The sequence below is a fragment of the Psittacula echo genome (genome assembly GCF_963264785.1).
Source record: "Psittacula echo genome assembly, chromosome: Z".
NCBI lineage: Eukaryota > Metazoa > Chordata > Aves > Psittaciformes > Psittacidae > Psittacula > Psittacula echo.
Genome location: NC_137742.1, coordinates 16,212,160 through 16,240,143, shown reverse-complemented (window position 1 = coordinate 16,240,143; position 27,984 = coordinate 16,212,160). Strand labels below are relative to the sequence as shown.

At 41.7% G+C, this 27,984-nt stretch overlaps 1 protein-coding gene across 1 annotated transcript; it reads right to left on the bottom strand.

Moving 5' to 3' along the window:
- On the bottom strand, positions 1-27,957 carry C7 (complement C7; the record flags this gene model as incomplete). The annotated part of the gene is made up of 18 exons (XM_080638267.1): positions 1-188; positions 2,970-3,154; positions 12,410-12,506; positions 15,920-16,111; positions 17,116-17,248; positions 17,996-18,083; positions 18,447-18,618; positions 19,172-19,400; positions 20,405-20,571; positions 20,990-21,103; positions 21,724-21,967; positions 23,130-23,264; positions 23,817-23,955; positions 24,780-24,921; positions 25,703-25,844; positions 26,779-26,854; positions 27,608-27,663; positions 27,952-27,957. The coding sequence occupies 18 exons, from the start codon at positions 27,955-27,957 to the stop codon at positions 1-3; spliced, it is 2,505 nt and encodes an 834-aa protein (XP_080494393.1).
- Positions 27,958-27,984: the final 27 nt, after the last annotated feature.

Genomic DNA, 27,984 nt, shown 5'->3' with positions numbered 1-27,984 from the left:
TTATTTGCTTTGTACCTCGCAGGGCCTTACGCTGACAAGGGTGACAGTCTCCCCCCGGCATCTGAGCTTCCCAGCCTCACACTCGGTCATGGTCTGATGGGCAGCAGAGCCACTCACTTCAGCACAGATCTGGATGCCTCCTTCCTTGCATGGCCCATCTTTGTCACAAACACAGCTGTTGGATTGTGCTAAGCAAAAGCAAATAGGAAAAACAGTCAGGATGGCAGCCGACTCAACAAAAAGCAGACTCAAATATTCACAGCAAAACTGCAGGACTGACAGCAATTTTCTGGAGGGTACAAAAAAGTACAAGAAAGACATGGCCCTGTTGGAGTGAGTCCAGAGGAGGGCCACAGAAATGATCAGAGAGCTTGAGTACCTCCCTTCTGAGGTCCTGCTGAGACAGTTGGGGCTGTTCAGTTTGGAGAAGAAAAGGCTCAGGGGAGACCTTATTGTGGCCTTTTGATACTCAAAGAAATACTTACTAGAAAGCTATACTTATAAGAAAGAACAGACCTTTTAGTATGGCCTGTAGCAATAGGACAAGGGGTAATGGGTTTAAACTAAAATCAATTTGATTCAGACTAGATATACTTTTAATGATGAGTGTGGAGAAACACTAGAACAGATTTCCCAGGAAGGTAGCAGATGCCTCATCTATGGAAACATTCCAGGTCAGGTTGGGTAAGGCTCTGAGAAATGTGATCTAACTGAAGATGGAAATGTCATCCAGAAGGACCTTGACACGCTTATGAAGTTTAACCATGCCAAGTGCAAGCTCTTACATCTGGGTCGAAGGGAGCAGTCCCTTCATTAGGGAATGCAGTGATAGGACAAGAGGTAACGGGTTAAAACTTAAAATAGGGGAATTTTAGATTGGATATAAGAAGGAAGTTCTTTACAGTAAGGGTGGTGAGGCACTGGAATGCGTTGCCCAGGGAAATTGTGAATGCTTCATCCCTGGCGGTACTCAAGGCCAGGTTGGACAGAGCCTTGGTGACATGGTTTAGTGTGAAGTGTCCCTGGCCAAGGCAGGGGGGTTGGAACTAGATGATCTTAAGGTCCTTTCCAACCCTAACTATTCTATGATTCTATGATTCTATGTCCCTGCTCATTGAACGAAGGGAGTGGACCAGATGGCTTTTACAGGTCACTTGCAACCCAAACTATTATATGGTTTTATGATTCTATAAGTCTATGATTAAAAGAATAAAAACCAAGGAGCCATACTAGAGGATCAGTAAGCTGAGAGAGTTGGGGCTGTTCAGCCTGAAGAAGAGAAAGCTCCAGAAATAATGTATTGTGGCCTTTCAGTACTTAAAGGGGGCTTTTAAGAAAGATAGGGACAGACTTTTTAGCAGGGTCTGAAGCAAAAGCACAAGGGTTAATGGTGTAAAACCAAAAGAAGTTAGATTTAGACTAGATATAAGGAAGAATTTTTTTATAATGAGGGTGGTAAAACACTGGAGCAGCTTGCCAAAAAAGCAGGTTGCCCAGAGATGGTCCATCTCTGAAAACATTCAAGGTCAGGTTGGACAGAGCTCTGAGCAACCTGTCACTGCTCAGTGCAGGGGATTGGAATCCTTTACAGGTCCCTTGCAACACAAACAATTCTATGATTCCATATTTCTTTTCCTAACCAGAAGTAACATTAGCTGATATTCAGGTTCGGTGGAAAAACCAGAAGTGGAAACAAGCGGTGTACTGCTGGGGCTTCCTCTGCTTCAAGAGGCTGATTGTGCTTATGGGAAAAGCTTGCTCAAGGTTCCCGAGATATTGCTCTCAAAGTATTCTCTGATGCTACTGCTTGAACCAGTTCATGTAGCTACTGCTCCAAAGTACAGAGAACATGTACGATGAGTGATCTGTCTTTGGACAGCGACAAACTGATCATTCCAACACTTACAAGTGGTATCTTTATTTACACACAGGCAGTTTCACTAAGATCAAAAGATCTAGTACTACAAATAAATGTGTGTAATTGTATCAGTGACAACAGATAAATAAACAAATAAGAAGAAGGTCCCATCTGAGATTTGTTTTTCATAACCATGTCCTTGTTCCGGTATTGTACTTTTTGGGGGTGGTTTGTTTTTTGGTTTTTTTTGCCTGTATTTGTCTCTGCTGAAGCTCCAGTCAGTTTTTATAATCTTTTTTTATTATTATTTTTCTCTATTCAACCCTGTTACACAAAATAGGTGAACTCCCTATCAAGTAATCGTTTTTATTTTCAAAATATGACAATAGGTGCCTTTATCTGGGCACTTCTGAAAACCTAATTTACTTCTTTATCTTCCCATTTCTGGCAATCCTCCATTAAATGTAGTGTAGTGTAGGACACTCAGGGAAATTAGATCAGGGAATTTGAAAACTTCCACAGCAGACAGCTTGCAAAAGACTGGGACTATTTCCTCTGAGGGAAGAGATATTCACCTTTGATCATAATATGAGAAACTAGAGATAGGCAGTGAAGTACAAACAAAAGTAAGTGGCTGTCCTAGCTAGTGTAGAATAAGACACTCAATTCCTTGTCACAAGATGCTGCTGGGGGGGACCACTCAGCTTCAGGAAAGGATTCTTGTGGGCAGTCAGGACTCCCACAATTGCTGTGTTAAGGAATTTAAAACAGGTGGATACAGTGAAGAAAGAGGTGGGTAAGGGTTTCAGCCCAGACTTCCAGAGTATTGACAAGGTAACTTGCTAACAGGGACTAAGAATAAGCATTTCCTGTAGACAGCGCATTTTCTTACAATATCCTGTGGGGTTTTCTTATCCATGGTTGGAGCTTCCTGCCATGACTGGACACCAAACATTGAGCTGATGGTTTGAACCAGCTTAGCCATGATGCTTCTGCGAAGAACGGGCGATATCTAGCTTGGATAGACCTATGGCTAATGTGTAATTGGGGAAAAAGATTTCATTTTGGTCATATAAACAATTTTTGCTTATAATTGCAAAGAATCTCTTACCATCACATTTTTCCCATGGACGGCACAATCCACATGATATCTCAGCTGCCTGAGGTACTTTGCAGTTTTCTGCATCAGTAAGAGAATATTTTCTGCCCATGCATTCCAAGGCATGCATCTTGCAAACAGTCAAATGTATGTTTCTCTTGGTTCTTTGATCTGTAGCACAGGTGTCCAGGGAAGGACTGGAAACAGAAGCAGGTATTGAGCTATTTACATGTGCTTTATCTTGGTACCTCTTGAAAAGACCTGAGGGAGGGGAAAATATTTAGGATCCACTTCCAATTTCCCTGTTCACTGAAGTATATCCTAAGAGTGCAGCAGGGGAACTTGAGACATAGACATGTGAGTAATTCAGACTCTTCCACAGGACGCTACATGTCAGGAAAGTCAGGATCTGTCCCCTCAAAAGAACAGGAATACTACTTGGTATTTGCCATTGAACTCCATAGCAATGAGAGCAAGACTTCAGTTAAAAAGAGTTCAGATCTCCATTATTCTCTAATATACTATATATGCACACACCTAAGCAGATACAGAAAACATTTCATATACATCTAATGTTACATACACACAGGCACATATATTAAAATATTTTGTAACTGTTTCTTAATTGCAAGACATTAGAATATATTTAAAGACTTTTTCTCTGCTGTTCTTTAAAAGCCTCAGCTTTTACTGAATAAAATGTTATGATCCAACACCAGAGACCAAAGATACTTCTGGAAATCCTCATACATCTCCACAAAAATTTTATGAAAAATCTGCTCTATTTATCCAGGGAATTTGTTTTTTTATTTTTTAACATTCAGATATGGTTCTAACACCTGCAAAAGCTAAACCTTAAACAGTGTTTGCTTTGGAGACAGTTCCAGGAAGTTGTCATCATTTGTGTTTCATGCTTCAGTGTAGGAGGGGAGGAAACATCCATTCCGCTATTTCTGGACTTTAATGTCAAATCCAAAGCTTCTTCACTTGTTCTCAATGCAATCAGTGGCATCTGTGTAATGTGAACAAAAAAAGTGCCTCTCGAGCAGGGCATGCCTGGCATCTTCTGGATGCACATTACAGCCACAGGTAAGGTAAGGTGTAGGATAGATGAGAGACAGACTCCAAGGGGATGGAGGGCACTGAAATACAGCCCCAAAGGCTTATTTTCAGCACAGCTCCTCCTTTAGAGCTCACAAACACTCACACAGAAACTTTAAAGTGTCTAATGGGTCAGTTCTGAGGGTGAACCTCAGCTAAACAGGTGTTTATTGGTGAGGAGAGGCTGAAGAGGAGCAGGCGAATGGCCTTAATGAACTTCAGAAGGCTGTCTGAAGGGAAAATTAGCTCCCTGTGAAAATGGCTTGTCAGAGTATAGAAGACAGATTTGGAAGACGGAAGTCTAATGAGAAAGTCCTAACTCAAATCTTGCTCATTTGTTGGCCAAGTGTTTAGGGGTTTTGTTTGTTGGTTGGTTGGTTTGTTTCCCTGGGAATTAGGAAGGTGGTTTTGATCTATAAACAGGCCACCGAGGAAAAGTGCCTGCTCCAAGCTTTGGGAATGGTCCTCTGAGAGATGGTTCTGAAGGCTCTCGAAAGACCTAACTTTACAGAAAAGCAAAGCAAGGAATTAATTCACCACTTCCCATAGCCAAGCAGGTGTTCAGTCATCCCCAGGACAGCAGGGCTTCATCACATAATGGTTACTTGAGAAGACAAACACCATCATTGTGAATGTCCCCCACTTTCCTCTCCTTTATACGCTGAGCATGACATCGTATGCTGTGAGATATCCTTTGGCTTAGTTGGGGTTTGTGTTCTCTTCCAACCCCTTGTGCACCCCCAGCCTCCTCTCTGGTGAGGTGGGGTGAGGAGCAGAAAAGGTCTTGACTCTGTGCAAGCACTGCTCAGCAGTAACTAAAACATACATGCCTGTATTATCAACACTGTTTCCAGCACAAATCCAAAACATAGCCCCATACTAGGTACTGTGAAGAAACTTAACTCTACCCCAGCCAATATGCAGCACTTAGCATCTGATAAAGCCCCGTGCATTTGTCTGCATTATACTGTTTACTCATTTGGTTCACAGCCCATGACTGCCCCGATTTGTGAGTTATCCTTACAGACAGGTATAAGAAAAATCACATCTTTAAATATCACCTTCAGCTTGGAAGAACAAGTGTGATCCATTGAAAACATCTAATCTGTAATTAAGTTGTTTCCTGTAAGTTGTTCAGAGGCCTTCTTTATTTGCCTGAGTAATAAATCTCAGCATCTGAGTCTTAAGGTCAAAATCTTGTACACAAGCCTGAGTAATTTAGCTGAAAAGATTAAGGCCAGATACAAGTGCACTAATCTCTCTGCTTTGCACCTTAGCAACACCCAAAAGAGCGGAAGGAGGTTGATTCAACCAGCTCTCAAAGGTTAAACCCAGGAGCTCATAGTCCATGTTGCCAACTTCTTGCTACAGTATAATCCCTCAAACTGTCCTGAAAGTGCTTCCAGTGTTTGCCACAGCTGGGGCAGCTGGTAGAAAGCCAGTGGAAATCAATGTGTTTAGATGCATAAGAAAAAGGAGGGAGAACCTGTACCCATAAGAGAAATTTGCACCTATACAGGGCTGGGAGCATTATGACAGTGCCAGAAAAATTATTAGAGGTAAGAAAGAATCTTTGTGTAAAGTGAACGTGAGAAATTCAATACCTTTTACCTGAAAAAGAAGGCTTGGATAAGAACAAGCTTTTACTAAAGCACATATCGTGAGAAATGGAATAGCATATATAATTCAGCAAATACCTTTTCTCCCTTTCACCTACAATGAGAGGCAGACAACTCTTGGTGAAACTAAACAGCGAAAAATTCAGCATGCTGGAAACCATTTTAACTTCTGAATTCATATTCAAGACCCTAAGTTTTAATATAAAACAGGCAAAGAACTCTTAGGAAGACATAGGTGCTACACAAAGTAAAAAAGAAGGGCTAATACTTAAAAATTATCAAATCTCATGTTTCACTGCGGAGAATGTGAATAGCTGGTCTTAGCGACCAGAGATCTGTATTACCACACTAACTGTGCTCTGACCTCTTCCTTTCACAAGGGTAAATTTACACAGAATAGTTGGTGTCTGGACTGCTAAATTCTCTTTGTGCCTAAAAGATGATGACTGCATCAGACTGGAATGGTCCTGACCTTAGTAACTCCTGTGCTGTGCCTGGGGATTATCCAGGAGTTGGCCCAAAATCTTTATCAGGGGCTTTTTTAGCAGTTTAGCAGCTGTGGTACCCAGAATCATTCTCTTTCTCTAACTGATGAGGATAGATGTAGCCTAAGGCATCATCATCAACAAATTTTCCCTCACCAGCCTGTTGGGATTCTTGTGCTGTCCCTGGAAGTCTCAGTTGCTAGTCTCTTGGAAACTGAAAGGATCTATGATGGGTCTGATTCCCGAATTCCCTCATGAACTCTTGTTTCCAGCACTCTTCTGAGCAGAGGCTGCTGCTGAAAGTCACTGCCACAGCAAAGCAAGCCAAGTTACTTCTGGTCTTTGAGGAAGGACCAAGATCTGCTTCCATGCCTTATTACTACGGCCTTACAGTCTGGCAGAGTGGTCTGCTTTGACAGCTGATGTTTTATCCTTCCATTATTAGATGTGTTATTTCAAGACAAAGTTAAATAGCATCAAGTAACAGAAATGACTGTTATTTATCTTCCTGCCATTCTGAACATAATTATAAAAAATAGAAACAGGCAAGTAATAGATTAATTATAACTGAAGCCTGAATGCATAACTGAATGTAATCCATCCAACTTCCAAGGTTATTGTGACTCTGCCCACGGCTTTCCCTAGCACTGTGGACTCCTCATCTTCTATGTAACTAATCTCATCACACCCATGAACTAGAGGAGGGGTTGTTTCCTCACTTTAATAAGTTTTGAAACAAAAAGAGTAGGACGAGATTATTTAAAATATTTAGCTGTTTGTTTAAGGATAGGAATAGTCTTAGCAGAGTTCTTACAAACTTATCTGAGTTTGTACTGGAAACTCCAATATTATTCCTGAGGTGAGTACCTCGAGAGAGGACGCCTTCAACACCTGAGCAGGGGGAAGCTCAGCGTCCAGGAGCCTCAACTCAGCGCAGCCAGAGCCACCGAGGGAGCCTCAGGTCCTCAACAGGACTTGCCCAGGAGCCGGCAGCTCAGCTGACGCAGCAGGGACTCACAGGGGGCGGAGCCACGAGAGCAGCACCTGCCCTGAGTTAAAAACCTGCCCCAGGGAGCGCGAGTGATCAGGAGTGCGGAGAGGCAGTTTGCGTGGGCAGGCGAGCAGGATGGTGAGCACGCGTCTTATGACCAGGGCCCGGTCTGGGAGCTCTGCTCTGGCTGCCCCGGCAGTGGCCAGCGTAGGCATCAGACAGAGCCGATGAGAGGGGAGGCTGCAGTGCAATGCTCAGAGTGTAGAGAGTGCCTGCACTGGTCTTGTGAGGGAACAGTGCCCAACAGGCAAGGCTGCGCTCAGTGCTCCCTGGTGGAGGTCCTCCTGCAGCAGGGGTTGAGCTGCCGGACGCTGTCAATAGGCTGAAAAATGTCACGGAAGCTGAGAGAAAGCAGGACTGCTTGCTCCAGGCCCAAATTGTGCAGGGGCCGCAAACGTCCACTGTAGCTCATGGAGGAAAGAAGGAGGCTGTCAACCCAGGAAGCTGGGAAATAGTACCAATAAAAAAAAAAAAAAAAAAAAAAAAGGAGGAAGAGGACAATTAACAGCAAGGGGCTTCCTCCTAAATCTGATGTTCCCACCCAGAACCACTTTGCTGTTCTGCAGGGGGCTAACGAGAAAACACACTCACACCATGAACAACTGGCTGATGCACTGGTAAAGAAGATCACTATTGGTGCTGCCAGGAAAAGGTGGCAGGTCACAGTAGTAGGGGACTCTACCTTGAAAGGAACAGAGGCACCCATATGTTGGCCTGACCCAATCTAAAGGGAGGTGAGTTGCTTAACAGGGGCTCAGATCATGGATGTTGCAGACAGGCTGCCTGCTCTAGTAAGTCCTGTCCCACTATTACCCAATTCTAGTGATCCATGTGGGTGCTAGTGATATAGACAGCAGTAGCCCAAAGAACATTAAGAAAGACTACAGTCCTGGGAGAGGTGGTTAGGGGCTCTGGAGCTCAGATTGTCTTTTCATCAATTCTCTAGGATAAAGAGGAGGACATTCAAAAGGCTAGGCCGATTTGCCAGGTTAATAAATGGTTAGAATGGTGGTGCTATAGCCAGGGGTTAGGGTATTTAGATCATGGGACTCAATTTGGGAGGCCAGGTCTACTGAAGGCTGGTGGAGCTGGTCTGATGAAGGCGAAGAGTTGTTTTGGTAGGAGGCTTGCCAGGCTGGACAAGAAAGCTTTAAACTAGATGTACTGGGGGAGGGGGCATCATTCCATCCCAATACTCCCAGTCAGTTGCCAGCACCTGTAATAAATGCTCGGAGCGATGCAGAGATATTTCAGCTGCTCTAACCAATGAGTTGGCTTCATTTGGAGCTCAGCTCAAATGCCTTTCTACAAACGCCCGTAGTATGGGGAATAAACAACAGGAATTAGAGATGCGTGCACGTCTATGGGGATATAATAGGTATCACAGAAACATGGTGGGATGGCTCCTATGACTGGAGTGTTGGAATGGAAGGTTACAGGCTCTTTAGAAAAGACAGGTCCAGCAGATGGGGAGGGCGAGTTGCTATTTATGTCTGTGATAGGCTGGAGATAGGTGATCAGTCAACAGAGAGTTTGTGGGTCAGGGTTAAAGTGAGAAGAGCTACGGGGGACATTACAGTGGGGATCTGTTACAGACCGCCTGATCAAGAGGATTCTGTGGATGAAGTGCTCTATAGGCAGATAGGAACAGCCTCACCCTCACAGGCCCTTGTCCTCATGGGGGACTTCAACCACCCTCACCTGATATCTGTTGGAGGGACAGTACGGCCCGGCACAAGCAATCCAGGAGGTTTCTCGATTGTGTGGGTGACAACTTCCTTCTGCAAGTAATAGACGAGCTGACAAGGAGAGGTGCCATGCTTGACCTTGTGCTCACCAACAGGGAGAGGCTGGTTGGAAATGTGATGCTCCAGGGCAGCCTTGGTTGTAGCGATCATGAGATGATCGAATTCAAGATCCTCAGGACAGTGAGAAGAGCGTGCAGCAAGCTCACTGCCCTGGACTTCAAGAGAGCAGACTTTGGCCTCTTCAGGGACCTGCTTAGTAAGGTTCCATGTGATATAGCCTTGAGGGCAGAGGGGCCCAAGACTGTCAGTTGATTTTCAAGGATCACCTGCCACAAGCTCAGGAGTGTTGCATCCCGACTAGAAGGAAGTGTGGCAGGAGGGCCAGGAGACCTCCTTAAATAAATAAGGAGCTGCTGAGGAAACTTTGAGGGAAAAAAGAGGCTTATAAAAGGTGAGCGCAAGGACAGGCAGCCTGGGAAGAATACAGGGATGTTATCCAGGAAGCTAGGGAGCAGGTTAGGAAAGCTAAGGACCAGTTAGAATTAAACTTGGCTAGGGATGTGAAAGACAACAGGAAGGGATTCTATAGTTACATTGCAAATAAAAGAGTAGGGACAACGTGGGCCCTCTCCAGAAGCCATCGGGAGAATTGGCTACCCTAGATTTGGAGAAGTCTGAGGTTCTTAATGACTTCTTTGCCTCGGTCTTCACTGGCAAATGCTCTGACCACACCGCCCAAATCTCAGAAGGCAGAAGCAGGGACTGTGAGAATGAAGACCTTAGGCCCACTGTAGGGGAGGATCTCATTCGAGACCATCATAAGAACCTGAATGTGCACAAGCCCATGTGACCTAATGAAATCCATCCATGGGTCCTGAAGCAGCTGGCGAATGAAGTTGCTAAGCCACTGCCCATCATATTTGAAAAAATCATGGCAGTCAGGTGAAGTTCCCAACGACTGGAAAAGTGGAAATATAACCCCTATTTTCAAGAAGGGGAAAATGGATGACCCTGGGAACTACAGACCAGTCAGTCTCACCTCTGTGCCTGGCAAAACCTTGGAGAAGATTCTGCTGGAAGGCATGCTTAAGGCACATGAAAAACAACAAGGTGCTTGGTGACAGCCAACATGGCTTCACTAAGGGGAAATCCTGCCTGACCAATTTGGTGGCTTTCTAAGATGGGAACTGATGGACAGGAGTAGAGCAGTTGACATCATCTAGCTGGACTTGTGCAAAACATTCAACACTGTCCCACAATGACATACTTGTCTCTAAATTGGAGAGACATCAATTTGATAGGTAGACCATTCGGTGGATAAAGAACTGACTGGATATCTGCACGCAAAGAGTTGTGGTCAATGGCTCAATGTCCAGCTGGAGACCAGTAACAAGTGGTGTCCCTCAGGGCCTGTGTTGGGACCAGTCTTGTTCAATATCTTTGTCAGTGACATGGACAGTGGGAATGAGTGCACAGACAGCGAGCTTGCTGATGACACCAAGCTGTGTGGTTTGGTTGATACGCTGGAGGGAAGGAATGCCATCCAGAGGGACCTTGACACACTCGTGAGGTGGGCTGCTGCCAACCTTGTGAAGTTCAACTATGGCAAGTGCAAGGTCCTACACCTGGGTCGAGCAATCCCAGGCACAATGACAGGTTGAGCAGAGAAGAGATTCGGAGCAGCCCTGTGGAGAAAGACTTGTGGGTGTTGGTTGATGAGAAACTGAACATGAGCCAGCTTCAGTGTGCATTTGCAGCCCAGAAAGCCAACTGTATCATGGGCTGCATCAAAAGGAGCTTGACCAGCAGGTCCAAGGAGGTGATCGTGCCCCTCTACTCTGCTCTCGTGAGACCTCACTTGGAGTATTGTGTGCAGTTCTGGTGTCCTCAACATAGAAAGGACATGGAACTGTTGGAACAAGTCCAGAGGAGGACCATGAGGATGATCAGGGGCTGGAGCACCTCCCGTATGAAGACAGGCTGAGAAAGTTGGGGCTGTTCATCCTGGAGAAGAGAAGGCTGCGTGGAGACCTCATAGCAGCCTTCCAGTATCTGAAGGGGGCCTATAAGGATGCTGGGGAGGGACTCATCATTAGGGATTGTAGTGATAGGACAAGAGGTAACGGGTTAAAACTTAAACAGGGGAAGTTTAGATTGGATATAAGGAGGAAGTTCTTTACTGTAAGGGTGGTGAGGCACTGGAATGGGTTGCCCAAGTAAGTTGTGAATGCTTCATCCCTGGTGGTGTTCAAGGCCAGGTTGGACAGAGCTTTGGGTGACATGGTTTAATGTGAGGTGTCCCTGCCCATGGCAGGGGGATTGGAACTCGATGATCTTAAGGTCCTTTCTGACCCTAACTATTCTATGATTCTATGATCTTTGCATGCAGAACAATGGCCTCAGACCCTGGGCAAGTGCCCAGTGGATCTACAAAACGTGAAATAAGCCCATCAACTTTAATTCTGAAATGTTTAAATTGTGCTAATTTGGGCTTAGAACCAGTCACTATGCAGGGCACTCTTGAGCTATGTGGCTGATGGAAAGTACACATCCTCTACTAAGAAGTTCTGCTACCTTGAGTCACTTGAGAAGACGGCAAAATTTTTTACTCCTACCATGCAAGGACAAGAAAATTTGGTCTGTTATCCTTGGATATCAATAATCACTTGTTCGGAGTTTCCAAACTCCTAAGCTCCTGCTATGACATAAACCTGGCCAGATTTCATATCTAGAACTCACACCCACTGTGATGACTTTATAGGAGACTTCATCCAGTCTATGCAAGCCAGACCCAATGTGCTGAGCTCTTTGACACGTCTGGCCATCAGCACCAGATGGTCTCAGAAGTCTTGTTACCTCTATGTTTAGCAAAGAACTGAGAGCTACTCATTTCCTTCATTTCTCCTTCATTGCTTATTGCAGAATACAGGCTTAAATCAAACAGGATTGCAGACTCTGGTCTGCACGTTAAGAGGTCAGGGAAGGTGATGTGACTGGTCTGTGCATGCTGCTGTATAAATGTAAGATTAGATTATTATGCCTTTTATAACTCTCCATTCTCTCAGCAGAGGAAAGAAATCTGTTTTATTTCACTATCTTACTGCTTTGATGGTTTATGTCCCAAGGGACTCTCTTCTAACTCTTCCTCAATCTTCTAAATCTTAAAAATACCATTTTATCTTTTCCCACCTGTTTCATAGATCAAGTGGAGCTGAAATTATGCCTTCTCCTTCTCCCATTCAACCAAATTCCATCACTGCTAAGACCCACTGACAGCTCTGACAAGGCAGGTAAGTGATGAACAGGACATTGAGTTGTAAAGCAAACAAAATACAATGCCTCCTCATATGAGTAAAGCTTTCTCATCTGTCATGAACTGAAGACTGAAGGAATTTAATTGGTCTTGAATAAAGTGAGAAAGTAATTGCCAAAATCATTTTGTACTTACCCACACTCATAGGGCATTTTGCACACACACTGCGACTGATGTATTTTCTCCCACGGTTGACATTTAGGCTCTGTCACTTCTGGTTTCATGCTAGGCGCTGAGGTAGAACACAGACAGTGCTATTAAGGGTCAGAAAACAAGGGCTGTTAAAGGTCTTCTCTGAAATTATTCTATCAGTTGAGCTTAAAATGCACTAAATTATACAACCATAACATAGAGTCACATCCTGCATGTTCATTAAAAGTATCTACTGCATGGGAAGAATCAACACTATTAAAAAGATACGATTTACTTTGCAAAGTTATGGTTCAGTAATTTATCCACAGGTCATGAGTCAGATGGAAGGAAACAGTTACTGTGTTCAAGCTTAAACATCCACCTAATTTCTGCAACAGCTGGTTGAACTGTTGAACTTAGCAGTGCTGAATCATAGCTGGTAACAGCTTTACCATTAGGTTTCAGAGTTACTGGCTTCACTTAACAAAAACTACAAGTTCCATCATTCATGCTCAATCCGCACTTTTGAAAACAAAAGCAATAGTGATTCTTGGGTAGCTTTAATCACTGCACATGTATTATTCTTTGAGTGCTGAGTTATATTTCAAGCTTGAAAATTAAATCAACCTTTCCTAAACATTCTTCTGGAGATTTCTGTAGGAAGTAATTGCAAGACCTTGATAAATCTGTAGAGACACACTTTCTGAGAACATTTTATCCTGATTTGTGTTTTAGATTACGTGTCTGTAGCTTTCTACTTTAACGTGAAAATTTAATACTCCTGAATATTATGTTCTATAAAAAAAAAATAAAACAAAAAACCCCACATCTCTCTTATGGATTAAGACTTGCTAAGCAAAACTGACAGGATTGCAATACAGACAGTAGGCATAAACCTGTGTTTATGCAGAGGGGAAATTTCCACCAAAAGTCACTGCATTATCTCCATCACTGGGGCTGTTGGTTGCATAGGTGACTGTTACTGACACTATCGCTGACTAAATATTCTTATCCAAATATATGTGTGCCACTGTGTCTGGTATACACATCTTAATTTTTACCCTTCTTAGCTCATATTTCTTGGGGGTTTTAACAGTTGTTCTAATCTAATTGTTGTCTCTCTTTTTCTAAAAAAAAAACCAAACCAAACAACGAACACAACCCTTTTGTGCTAATGTAATGTTCCCATACAGCCAGACATAAGCTGTTTCTAAAGATGGAAGCATTTGAAACTGGTTTTAATTAATAATTGGAATTTGAATACAGGATGTAACAAAAAAATTATGAAAAACCACTCACTAAGGCTAAGCCTAAGGAGTAATTGGCAACAGTACTTCACTGCTGGTACTTTACCACTTCAGCAGCAGTAACCTGTTTAAGTACAGATATGTTATTCCTTATGAAATCTTTTACAATTCATGTGGATATGACACAGCAGCAGATGACTTACACTGGAAATCTCACAGGGTCGCTGCCTTTTGAGTTCTAAGCCTGACTGTCACCTGCCTCTTACACTAGGTGAGGTAACCTCAGGCAGCAGTTGGCTGTTAAAAAGATGGACATGAAATCTAGGACACATGCCTAGTCTTCTACAGCAGTGTGTGTTTTCCACAAGCAAGGGTCTCCCCAGAGGTATGAGAAAATCTGGGACCTTGAGTGAAGATGTGATTAGCTTGAAACAGCAAGTTGCTTGGGTGCCTCTATATCACTGATTAGCATCATAGGAGTACTCTAGAGAAAGCCTTGTCTGCCTTCGACAGCTGGAAAAGATGACTTAGAGCTGCTGTATGGTATATAGTCCACTTGCGTCTCTGCAGTGCTTGCCCGTATCAACCCAGATCTTAAATAGCTGTTACCATGAAATTAAAGCAGCATTTTCCCAATGCTTCCAGTTAGAAACATAGCATCATAGAATAGTTAGGGTTGGAAAGGACCTTAAGATCATCGAGTTCCAATCCCCCTGCCATGGGCAGGGACACCTCACATTAAACCATGTCACCCAAAGCTCTGTCCAACCTGGCCTTGAACACCGCCAGGGATGAAGCATTCACAACTTACTTGGGCAACCCATTCCAGTGCCTCACCACCCTTACAGTAAAGAACTTCCTCCTTATATCCAATCTAAACTTCCCCTGTTTAAGTTTTAACCCGTTACCTCTTGTCCTATCACTACAATCCCTAATGATGAGTCCCTCCCCAGCATCCTTATAGGCCCCCTTCAGATACTGGAAGGCTGCTATGAGGTCTCCACGCAGCCTTCTCTTCTCCAGGATGAACAGCCCCAACTTTCTCAGCCTGTCTTCATACGGGAGGTGCTCCAGCCCCTGATCATCCTCATGGTCCTCCTCTGGACTTGTTCCAACAGTTCCATGTCCTTTCTATGTTGAGGACACCAGAACTGCACACAATACTCCAAGTGAGGTCTCACGAGAGCAGAGTAGAGGGGCACGATCACCTCCTTGGACCTGCTGGTCAAGCTCCTTTTGATGCAGCCCATGATACAGTTGGCTTTCTGGGCTGCAAATGCACACTGAAGCTGGCTCATGTTCAGTTTCTCATCAACCAACACCCACAAGTCTTTCTCCACAGGGCTGCTCCGAATCTCTTCTCTGCTCAACCTGTCATTGTGCCTGGGATTGCTCGACCCAGGTGTAGGACCTTGCACTTGCCATAGTTGAACTTCACAAGGTTGGCAGCAGCCCACCTCACGAGTGTGTCAAGGTCCCTCTGGATGGCATTCCTTCCCTCCAGCGTATCAACCAAACCACACAGCTTGGTGTCATCAGCAAGCTCGCTGTCTGTGCACTCATTCCCACTGTCCATGTCACTGACAAAGATATTGAACAAGACTGGTCCCAACACAGGCCCTGAGGGACACCACTTGTTACTGGTCTCCAGCTGGACATTGAGCCATTGACCACAACTCTTTGCGTGCAGATATCCAGTCAGTTCTTTATCCACCGAATGGTCTACCTATCAAATTGATGTCTCTCCAATTTAGAGACAAGGATGTTCCTGGAGATTTACTCCGTATCAGCTGTGTGAATGTCATATGAGCAAAAGGAGTCATCCAGCCCTGTCCTTATCTGCCATGAAATGCTGTGGTGCACGGACCATCTTCCAGATAGAAAACCCATATCTCTAAGGTGCAGCTTGCATAGTAATGGTGCTAAACAACATAGGTGGAGGGTAAAGTATACTTGGAAAGCAGAATAGGCAGCATACATCCCAGGCAATCTCTCAAAATACTGTCAGAGACAATACTTAATGGCAACAGGGGAGTGGGAAGCAAAAAGCTCTAAGGAAACCTCACAAGAAATGTCTGATGGCATCTTTTTTGAACAGCCCACAGAAGACAAACCCCCACATTTTCTGTGCTTCCAGCTGGTGATATAAGTATGGCTTCTCTATGACTATATCAGTTATAGCTCTGTCTATATCTTATCGACATAAGCCACAGTCTGTCCAGGAAAGAAACTCCTACATTGCACTTGAAGGACTGCAATGTCTTACCTGGTCTCTTGCACTGGATAGTCTTCAAGGCAGGAGACCACTTGAGACTGGGCTCACACAAAATGGAGTGTGCCCCTTCTAAGTGCATTCCATGTGGACAGGACAGGGTTATTCTCTCACCAATCTCATACACAGGTTTCCATAGCTCTCCTTGCAAGCCCCCCTCAAGGACGGGAGGGAGACAAGCAGTTTCTAAGGATTAAAGGATTTGAGATAGCCATAGTGAATCAGTGGAATGCAGAAAGCAGTCATATAATTTATCTTCTCTTAAATTTCTTAACAAATTGAATTGTAAGATTAGCTGATTTTCCTGTAGAAACATATCAATCATGTTAGCACAGGATACTAACTCATTGTAGCAGGCAAAGGTGCAACACAAGGGACAGAGTGACAACATCTCCTACTGCCTGAAGGTTCAGCTATGGCTTGAGAAGGGTTTCTCTGTTCTTAGGACCCATGCTTCTGTTGAGTGTTCATACTAGAAAGTAACGCCTTAGTAGACACGTCATACATACAGGTCTCTGGGAAACTGTGTACTGATACGCAAAGAGGTGGCATTTAAACAGTGTGGACTAGCATTTATAGGCTGTCAGTCCTGATTGGAAGGAGGGAAGAATGGTGTTGAACTGCAGGTATGAAAATTCCCAGGTCTATCTGATCACACTCAAAGTTGACTCACAAATAAAATGTGCAGGGAAAAAAGAAACCCTAATGGTTACTGACCAGGTTAGAGGAAAAGAGTGAAGTGGGGAGATCATCCAAGATCTAAAGTGATCCTTGGAGTTGTGTTCTTATGACAAGGTGGTTATTTGAGAACTTTGTGGTTGCCCAGTGCTGCCTCCTGAACCTTTTGCTCAGGTGGCTTTAGATATAGACTCATTTCCATGGATCTCGGATATAGCCATAGGACTGAATTAAGTAATAAGTTTGTTTCCACAGGAAGTAATTCCTGGACTGAAATTTAGTCTCCCTCACTTCCAGCCTTCCTTAAAACCAGACTTTCTGGCATGTTTCTATTTCAGTATTACAATATCTGGATTTAAAATAAGTCAATTGAGACCTGATTATGTCTAGAGAACTGGGAAATGCAATGTGTATTTTTTCCCCCATTATTGTTGGAAAGCAGATGTTCAGAGATGTTTCACTGGAGTTCAGGAATGGAATTGTATTTCAAATCAAAAATCAGTTAAACATACCCTGGCAATATCTGTCTCCAACTTGCCACTGTAAATTACTGCCACACTTAGCAACAGGGTCACCAACAAGAGAATATCCATGTCTGCAAGCATAAACAATGCTTTTCCCAACAGGGTATAAATTTTCAGCATTCTGAAAGAAAAGGAACAGGTGAAATTTTGGATACACTACCTAAAAACCACCAGCAGTGTTGAACTCCCTTTGATTCTGGAATGCAGTGGCTGAGGACAGCAAGAAGTATTAATGCCATTCTGCAATGCACTGATAAGAGTGTCTGGAATACTGTGGGCAATTCTGGTTATCAATAGCCAGTAAATGTGGTGAAAATGGAGATGATGCTGGTGGTTGGTAGAATACAGTGTATTTGGGCTAGGTCCCTTAGCGAAGGGAGGGGTAGAGTTGAAGGTACGCTGTGACAGGGGTCTGGCAGCGGTACATCAGTGATGGAACAGCGCTATCCTGCCATTTTATGAACTGACTGCAAATATGGCTGTTGTCAAGCATTAGAGGGGGAACATAAGCTCTTGAACAGTCTTCCAGGGGAGGGTATATGGCTTTGCTAATTCTTAGCATGGCACGTTATCAGCTTCCTAAAGGATAATGTGATATGGTCACTCAAAAGAGCTGGACTTGAAGATGCAAGTCTTTTCTTACTTTAAATCTCACTTTCTTGTTTTTCTTTTATTTTTAGTGGGAAGTCTTGGCCAACGTTATGCAAACTTCAGCCAGGGAGAAATGCTGAGAGAGCTGCTATACTATAGCTCTGATACTAAACTTACCAAGATAAATACAAATTTACAAGTGAAAATCTGTATGAACTTTAACAGAGACACTGCAAGTAGGGATAGAACAGATAACAGAGTAATAGAAATAACTTACTTGAACAAATCCATTTTCCAAGAGAGGAGGAGGTGAACAGAACTCTGTAGGAGTTATGGATGAATCAAAACAGTGTGGTTCAATCAAGCTATGAATCAAGCAAAAGTACAATTTAGTTTGAATTCAGTCTCCCTTCCTTTCAAAATTCTACACTTTTCATTGAAGCCCAAGACTATTATGCATTGTGTTTACATCACAATTAAATTGGGAACTGCCAGGTTATCTGAGAGGATGCCAAATAGAATGGAGTCAAGTTTACCAGCTTTTACTCAATTTTCTTCACTTACCTTGTGTCAGATTCACAGCTGCTGAATTTCATTTTGTTTCAACTTAAATAAAAAAGCTCAGTAAGTGATTGCCATCCTGAGTTCAATTGCTTATGCACCCTTATGAAATAGATTTTTAAACCTTCCTGCAGCTGTGTTCCAAATGTTTTTTTTTTTCTGCTTACCGAAAATGCTGCAACTCCTCATCTTCACATGATCTGCTTTCATGCTGCTCTCCTATGCAGGCCTTCCCATTGCCACGGGGGGATGGATTGTTGCAGCTTCGACTCCTTGATTTCCTTCCCCCTGAACAAGGACTCCAGGAAGACCAGCAGCTCCAGCGTCCATCAACAACACCTATGCAATGTTTGGGAATATTTCACATTAATCCTCTCCGTAGGTGGTTTAAAGGCACAAGCTAGTGATGGTCCAAACTGCGCCCTTACAAAGAATTCCAGGTTGCAATGATCTAATCTTGCACCTTTCTCCAGCTTGCATTTTAGGTAAGTCTAATTCTACAGAGGCTATTTGTTATCAGAGTCTTAGAGAAAATAAGAATAGCTATTAGCTGCAGTTAATCACAAAGTTTAAAAACAAAAAATTTAAAGTTACTGATACTCATTTAGTATACATACTTATTTCTAGAAGGTTACATTTTAAGCAGTTAGTATTGTCCACTGCATTTAACAATAAAAAAACCAGTTCTTTGTTAAGTACTGTTTGGACAGGCTAAGACTCAGGCTTAGCATGACACTCTCTACCCATGCTGTATGTCTGCAGTGGTATCTGGCCCAAGCAGACACTACACAGCAGCCACTCATTCAGTTTGTGCAGTGAGACAAACAGACCTCAGAAGCAGGAGAGCGTACTTTGCCACTTCTAAACTCTCATAGGTTTAAAGAGTGCTAACCTGGCTGATCTTGCACGAGAGTTCCCAGCTCACAAGCTGCTCCAAAGGTGTAAGGCTTGCAGTAACACATGCACTGAGTTCCTTCTATGGCTGCCTCACCACCATTCTGGCAAGGCTGACATTTGCAGGGATCATTTTCAGCCATATATTCTTCAATGGCTTGTTTTAAGTAATGCTTTTTGACTGAGGAGCAGGGCACTTCCTTTACCAGCTCATATAACGGTGTTAGCTACACACAGTAGAGAAAAATTTATATTAAATAGTGATAATCTGAATAATAAGAGTTTATAAGCACATTTCATCATGCAAAATAATTTGTGATGTATGCTGCTGCCCATAGGGGTTGACAGATGCTTTAATTTGCTATCTAGTTAGCTAAAATCTTCTGTTAGTATTTCATACCAGCCTTTTTCTGAAAAGTCAGGCCTGCTTAATAGCATCCCTTAAAGCTAGTGGTGTATTAATAGTGTTTAAACATATTTGAGCTATGATATTATGGTTGAGATAAAAGTGTAACACAGACCACCAATGCACAGTAACCTGAATTCTCACCCAGCTGTTCCTAGCCCAAGAAGCTGGACATTTAAGCAATCCATTATGGTATTTCATTGAGCAGTGACTGAAGGTAACAATAAGTGAAAACATTTTGCATTTCTCTTTCCTATTTTATGATATTCTGTGCTTTTACATTTAATTGAAAACTTCCTGTCAGAAATCTTTTGGGTTTATACTATTCTTCAATACATGGTCAGTTCCCAAAAGGGACATAGACAAGGCAGCAGTGAATACGGTCATGCCCAACTTTGAAGCGTCTGGCTTCCAGAATCTCATTATGCTGAACTTCTGGATGAAGAGACAAGGAGGAGGGATAAAAGTGATATAAAGAAGTTAGCAAGCTGAGTGGAAGCCACACTGAAGTGCCCATATGTATTTCAGGAAATGGGCTATCTCAAATCTGGGCTTTCTCCAATGCTATTGTGACCCTCAGTTCTTAAGCAGAATTCCCCTGTAGTCACAGAAGGCTAGTAAGATTGATCTGCTAAATGACTTAGATTTGTGATGCAGCTGATTATGTTAACCTCATGGAATTTTCCTGCTGTGAACTTTTTTTTCTTATGAAGTGATCTGAAAACAACATGATTGCAGACTACAGCTTTATTAATCATAGCTTAATCATTTCTCCCCTTGAGGTGATCCCAGCTGCTCATCTTTTCTTCAGGAAAATAGCCTTACCTTTTGTTTAATTACTCTGGGATAGTCTGTCACTGATCCAGCCCAAAAGGAATATCTCTGACTATTGCCAACAGGATCATTAAGCTCTAGATAATGAAGGCCGGCAACAGCACCTGGGCTTCCTCCTGCTATGTAGGGGTCTCCCTTAATCTTACTACCACTGCTTCCTGTAGATTCAGGATGAAAAATACAGAAAAATACCAGCATTGCTATATTCACAAATGGAAATAGAAACAATGGGTGCAAAAAAACTATGCTAGCAAGTAGGGAAAGTACTCATTAGTGCATATCAACCACCTGTGCCTGGATCAAGAGCTCCTACATTGATAATATGTAAGAAGTATGTGGTTTTGTAGGTATCTTGGCAGCTCTGACTTAGGGTGTCCTGGAAAGTGCCAATTACTGGGAAAGCATTAGCAATGATTGATGAGAACTGGAGAGCAATGCACTTGATATCTGGGTTCAGTGTGTTAAGGCAAACAGTTCAACAAAGCTATTAACACCTGCTCCAGATTTTGACAGCTACTTAGGAGGAGATGGAAGATGGAGACGTGATAACTACACAAGTCACTGTTGAACACTTACCTGAAGAAGTCTGCAGCAGTTCATCCAGCTTGGAGCACTTTACTTTCTTCTTTTTCACAATGAATGCATTCCAGCCTGATGTGGTGCAGTCGTACATGTCTGTTATGGTCATACCTGCAGATACTTGATGCTTTAAACAATACTGTACACAGAAAGTGTGTTGGATTCATTTCTAAGTTTCCCATTGACTTGAGAGGTCATGAAGAATTATGCCTAAATTAGAAGGCAACCAACTAGCACATCCTGCTAAAGAAATAGGAACTGTATCTGGAAAATGCTTATTTTTTATTCTATCTCATTTCTCAGCAGTCCCTAATTCTACAGCACCGCTCCACACTGAGTACCATCATACCCGTCACTCTGGTGATTGCTCTGTTGGTAATTTATTCTGCTTTACACAGTTTTATCCAACCTTCATCTCCAAGTAGCTCTTAAGATATAACATTATTTGAAATTTATACTGGCACTAGAATTCAGATTTAGCCTGAGGAAGTCCTGAACCAACTATCAAATCTTTGCTATTCTGAGCACAGCAGTTCACAGATGTGGATCTAGAACTTAATGCTGTGGTTTGAGCACATTTTCTAATCTTCTTTCTTTTGCCTGTGAAGATAATGTGGTGACTAACATATGTCTCTTACCTGATTTTAGACACTAGCTGGCAGAACATGCAAATAAATTTTTATTCCTGTATATTCACTTAGATTATTGTAACCAATACTCTAGTACTTTACCTTCTGCTTTTATTTTGTCAGTATCCATATAAAAAATAACTTTGTAATGTCCTCCTAGAGATCCAGAGTGTAAGAAATGAGTCCCAAAATGTTCAATAAGTCTTCGGTAGACATTGTACTCATAGACGACTGGAAGGTTGGCCAGTTCCCTCCAGAATGACTCCGCAAGAGTAAGAAATTCTGGGTGGTTATTAATAAACTGGGCAACTTCCACACTGTTCTCAACAACCATCAGCTGCTTACTCTGGGGAAAGGAAAAGATGTCAGTCATGCCCCAGGTTACTGTCAGAGTGGTTCCTACTATCCAGATGACATGCACGTTATATTGGCCACTAATCAACAGCTTATGCTGTTAGTATTGATGTTAGATGTATTTAAGCAACTTGGTGAACGCAAAAAAAAAAAAAACCACACCACTCTGAAAATAGGAAATATCTTTTGAACCTTTGTTTATAATTGCTGCAACATCTTTATTTTTCTCCTATGTGCTGGAAAGGTAGAATAAGGACAGACAAGAAAGCAAAGTATCATTCTTCAAAGCTAAAGGTGCTTTCCAACACCATCAGCCTGGCAGTAGCAAGGTTAACAAGCCTTGTCTGAAAGCAAATTATAGGCAGTAGAGAGGTCTTTGTACCCTGTTTTGTCTGAAGAATCCTTTCTTTGAAAGCAGCTGTAGCTGAATTATAAACTTGTATCTGCCTATCCCATATTCTTTACCTGAGCTTCTCAAAGTTGCTTTTGAACTTTGTTAGAGTAAGTCTCAAAATATATTATTGTTAGTGCAGTAAAATGAGATTTTCTTCTGTCAGCTTTGGGGACATAAAAGATATGAATTTATTACTAGATTTTATTTGCTATAAAATAGAGATCATACTTCGCAATTGAGAGTTACTCTCAAATTATTTGTTTAATGCTCCTTTTTAGACAAGTCAAAAGCATAAGTACTGTAACCTTCTGGAGGTTTAAAACAGAAATCTTAATGGGTTTCTATTAGTGGGAAATTAATTATAAAACAAATTCACTTTAATCACAGATGCTGGTAGAGGTAATAGGGGAAAAAAAGGGAGTAACTCATTAAACAAAAATGCGAAAGATTAATTAATTATAAGAAGCTGTCAATATTTTTCGTCCTCAAATAGGGACAAAACCATATAGTAAGTAGATAAATTACTAGTAGAGAGGTAAAATAAAGAAAATAAAAACAGCAGACAACATTTCTCAATTGATAACCAAACCAGTGACCTCTTTGGAAAGTTTTTATGGGATTTTTATTGTTATGTACTTTGTGCCAGAAATATCTGGATAAAATTAATTTGTATCTCACTATAAAATTACATGAAAGAATATGAAAATATTTATGAAAATTACGAAGCCACAGTGACAGCATATACATACTATATACATACCTTTTGACTGTGTTGCAGAATTTTATTCTGTGAATAACTGTGCCCATGGTTTGAGTTTTCATACCTCTCTGTGTGTTTCATATAAGACCAGCTGCTGTTGAAAAACTCGTAACTGAAATCATTCTGAATTTTAACCTAGAATATGAAAGCCAGAATTCTGTATAAAGGGCTTCATGAAGGATGTTAAAAATGATAATTTATAGAGTAAAGCAAGTCCTTCCTGATGTAAAAAATCCGGCATGTTTTTCAGGGTGAATCCATTTCAGATTTCATGAAAAGTAGTGAACAGTATTGGAAAAGCATTACACGTATATATTCATATGCTAGGTATTTACGTTATAAAGTAAAGTACATTAAGGATTGCTTAGCATGCTTTTGATAAATGTGAAGTGACCCATGTCTCTGGGACTTCAAAGTATCTCTCTGGAAGATTTCCACAAAGCCTTGTGCACATACAGAAATCCCATCCAACAATATATACCATTCAATAACTTTTTTTCCTCCTTTCATTTTAGCAAGATATACACCAGTTTGTATTTCAAAATATTAAGTGACTGCAGAGAAGAAACAGGCGTCATTCAGCTGAATTTAGGAAACCTGCCTACCAAGAGACCATACAAGCTTTGCATCACTCTCCTCGTTTTAAGCATGACTCTGAATACAAAGCTGTGTTTAATGGAAACATACCTGAAAAGTGTAAGCAAGAACACTTTCACTCAGCCTGTAGTATTCTCTCCTATCACCACTGAAGACCTTTCTGCACTGTCCTGCAAAGCTTTTTGTGTGAATGACTCTTCCCCTTGTATCACCAGTAATGGCATCAAAACTATGAGAAGAAAAATATGAAAAGTCAGTAAGACAGCGAGGTAGCAAATTATTTTACAGGAAGCAAAAATTACAAAGCCATAATAACTGAATGCTGTGTCTTCAGATAAAGATCACAAGCTGATTTACCCAAAAAAAGAGGATATCAACTGATCAACTTCTATATCTGCAGAACTGCAATGTGCAGAGCATGTTACAGTAAAGCAAAATTTTGCTTTTTTTTGTCAACAAAAATGAACACATATCTCTTAACATTAAGCCATTCATATGTATCACAACTGATTTTATTAATTTTTTATTAATATTATTAATGAAGTTCAATTAAGCAACACCACACATAATCAACAAGGCTTCCATTCCAAAATGGGTTTTTTTATTATTATACCTGCATTATATTGCATAACAAGTGACACAACTACCCTAAAGAAACTTAAGATAATTATTTTGCTAGGTTGTAAGTGGGATGTATAAATAGAAATCCGTATGGATCCACAGTACTAAACGCAACAGCAAGGACAAATAATGAACATTGCTAGCTCATTTTTTCCATGCTGATGATCATGTGGTATTGGTTGACATTTCATTTCATATCTTAAAAGATGTTTTTCAATAGCAGCAGTGAAAAAAAAAAAGCTTTATTCTGCGCTTCAGATCTGGCTGCACTGAGCTGTTAGCATGATGGAAGCCATTGTACTGAACACTTTTGCATATGGAACATTTTACTGTAAGCCCAGGAAGCCTATTTGTACAGCCAGAGCTTGTAAATACTACAAAAATGTAAATGCACTTGGCGCCAGTACTACTGATCCTAGCACAGAACATTACCCTGTTCCTGTAAGTTCTGAATTTGGAGGGGTTTTATCAATATCACATACAGTCTTCTTCTCTTCACATCGATCTTCATCTGCACCATCCTCCTCACAGTCCTGATCTCCATTGCATACAAGAGATCGGCTAATGCACTGACCTAAATCAGAACAAAAATGCAGAGGGAAAGAAGTGTTTGTTCATTTAAAAATAAATCACCTAAATCAAAGCAAAAGTCCCACTTATCTACTACACTAATTAGCTTGTTCACACTCATGGTGAACAGTCTGTGCCTAGGAGGGCTTGTGAAACAACAGTAAATGTAGACAAAGAAATGGTATAGAGTACACTTGAGGGAACAGCAGCAATTTGGGGCTTATGATATATTAATAAAAGTTGACTTCCAGATTTATTTCCTGAGCTTTCATCTTTTGATCCCACCACTTATAATTAACTATGATTATCTCTCTGGTAGCACCAAAACATGTTTACCATGCTCCTCTTTGATAAATGTCTACCAACTGAGACAATGCACTTTTTTTGTGAAGGTAATGGAAGCTGCTATTCTAGGACTATTCTAGGAAGCACCAATTTCCACGACCTAGGTGATTTCCAAGATGTTTGTATACAGCCTAGCTTTAAACAATCACATCTAAGGTTGCATTCTTCTTGTAAGGTCTCTGGGTCAAACAAGTAAGGCAGAATGACTTACAGAGGCTACCAGAGCTGCAGCATGTTACCTGCAAAGCTCTGCAACACTCCAGATGAACTAAAAGCATGCATAGTGGAGGATGGAATTAAGGAAACATCCTCCTAAATCAAATTTATTTATAGATCAAGGGTTCTGCAAAGCCATTGCCCATTTACTAAAGTTCAAAGATAACAAGGTTATCTTCTTAACTTTATGTCCAGAAAATGGTGAAAAAGATCTTGGATGGTACCTGAGTAACACCTGAAACGATCACCGCAGCCATCCTCTGTTGGGCATCCCCTTGTGGTGGTGCATGGTCTTGTTTCAAATGCATCCCCAGAGCAGGGGTTTCCCCCATATTGGCCATAAACTGCTACTGTCCGTCTCCGAGTCTGAATGCAAATCAAGGGAGAACTGAGAAATCTAAATGCAAAGCAGGAACAGTCTACTAGTGTCAAGACAATGCTACCACTCTACTGCTGTAAGGAAATTAGACATTCACTGTTTTTAATAACACCCACACTTGCTATTACCACAATATGGTAACAAGTTAATAGAACAACAACTATTTTATCTACAAGGTCTTTAGACTGATGCACAAGCTTGGCTTTTTTGTTCAAAAAATCTGATAAGTAACTGAAACCAAGAGAAAGCTGCTGACAAATCTCAGGTTTTTTTACATTTTTAATAGGACCAATCATGCCTGATATGAATTTACCAAAGTTCTTCAAAGTAAACAGTGTCATTAAGGAAGATGCTAAACAAGTGGGGCTATTTGTTGCTTCTAAAAAGAGGAAGTACTGTCTCATGGCACAGCTCTAATTTTGATTAATTCCTCCCTAATTGATGCAACATCAATGTAAATGAGAAAGAAAATCACAAGCAAGTATCTTGCACATCAAGACAGTTGCACTGTAAAAATAATCATTTTGTTTTCATTGAATATAATACTCTGTAACCAACTATTCTTTCCTTGAGATGTGACACCACTAATGAAAAATCAGCAGAATTGGTACAAACCAGCATCAGTGGAGGAATATCTCTGTTAACTGAACAATTGAGTCAAGCTTTTTGGAACTATCACCAAAATAAAAAGCGCACAAATTATTTTACAACATTAATATCGTAGCTTTGAAAGGGAATAGATTTGGGACAGACTGGAGGATTTCCCTTCTGAGTTTTTTGTTCTTCAGCTTTCTTGTTCTGCTGGGGCTTCTGCTTGACACCGGATTTGAGGTTTTAAAGATACACATGCTCCTTAATTATTGACAAAAAAAGCATATGCTTATGAAGTCATGAATACAGAATAGAAGTGTCCATCTATACCTGTTTTTGAGTACAGCCATTGCACTCAGACCAAGGGCCAAAAGAATTCCAGCGACAGTGGACTGGAGGGGAAGGGCTGCTCCTGGAGTATTTTTTTGAATTATAAAAAAAAAAAAAATGAGAGAGAGAGATATTATCAGGGATTTCCATCCCTAAGCATTCCTGCAGAACATCCCTAAACAGCAACACAGGCCTACAGTAACAATTAGCAGTATGATCAGGCTCCCTCTGAAACCACTTGGATTTGCTTTTCACATGTATGAATGGAATCAGACCCAGCCTGGGCTTTCCAGTCATTGAAAGTAGAAAGTAGGCACATTTACCTCGCCTGAAGATCAGTAAGGACTTTGTGCAACCATAATACAAGCTTCAAAGACCAGCTCCACGCTGCAAAGCAGGGAGCAGACAGACCACATCTGGGAATGGGAGGGAGCTGCCAGGGGCTGCGTGTGCCATGGCATGCTGCAAACCTTCCCACAGCAGCTCTCAAACAGCCAGTTTGTCAACAGGAGACATTGAGGGTGCAGCCTGCGCCTGGGATCCGGGCTGCTCGGAGCAAGCTGTGCTGTTTTTCACACATGTGCACTGCTGTGACTCATATCACTGCTGTGTGCTCTTTTCCTGATGGGTGGCTGACTCCTCTGGGAAGAGCTGAGGGACACCATAACATCTCACTGTTGTCACCACTGATGGCAGTGGCAGTCCTGACACCAAGCAGTGTCTTTTCTTCCAGGAAATACATTTGAAGACCCATGTCACGCACCAGAAGTTATCTGCTAAATTACACATGCTTAGTCTTTAGCATGTAATTTACCAAAGAAATATTCACCTGGAAAAAGTGGAAAAGAAGCCTGAAACTTCCAGCAACAGAAAAATTCCCAGCACCTGAAAAAAAAGAGAAGTAAAAGCAAACTTACTTTCTGCTTTTTCCATTAGCTCATACAGCTGTTCTGATTTTCTGCAATCTTTATACTCATCAGCTTAAGAAATAATGAGAGTGTAATGCTTATTTTCTTCAGCTTTGTTGTGCAAGCTGTTGTTTTTCCTTTCTCTTCTTTCTCGCAATACTCCCCAATTGCATTTTCAGCTAAGTATTTCTCCATATAAATTAATATTTCATTGCACTTATCATATTCACTTCATCAGTATGAATTAAGTAAGCAATTGTCTTACCTTCATGTTAGATAAATACTTCGATATCCAGCA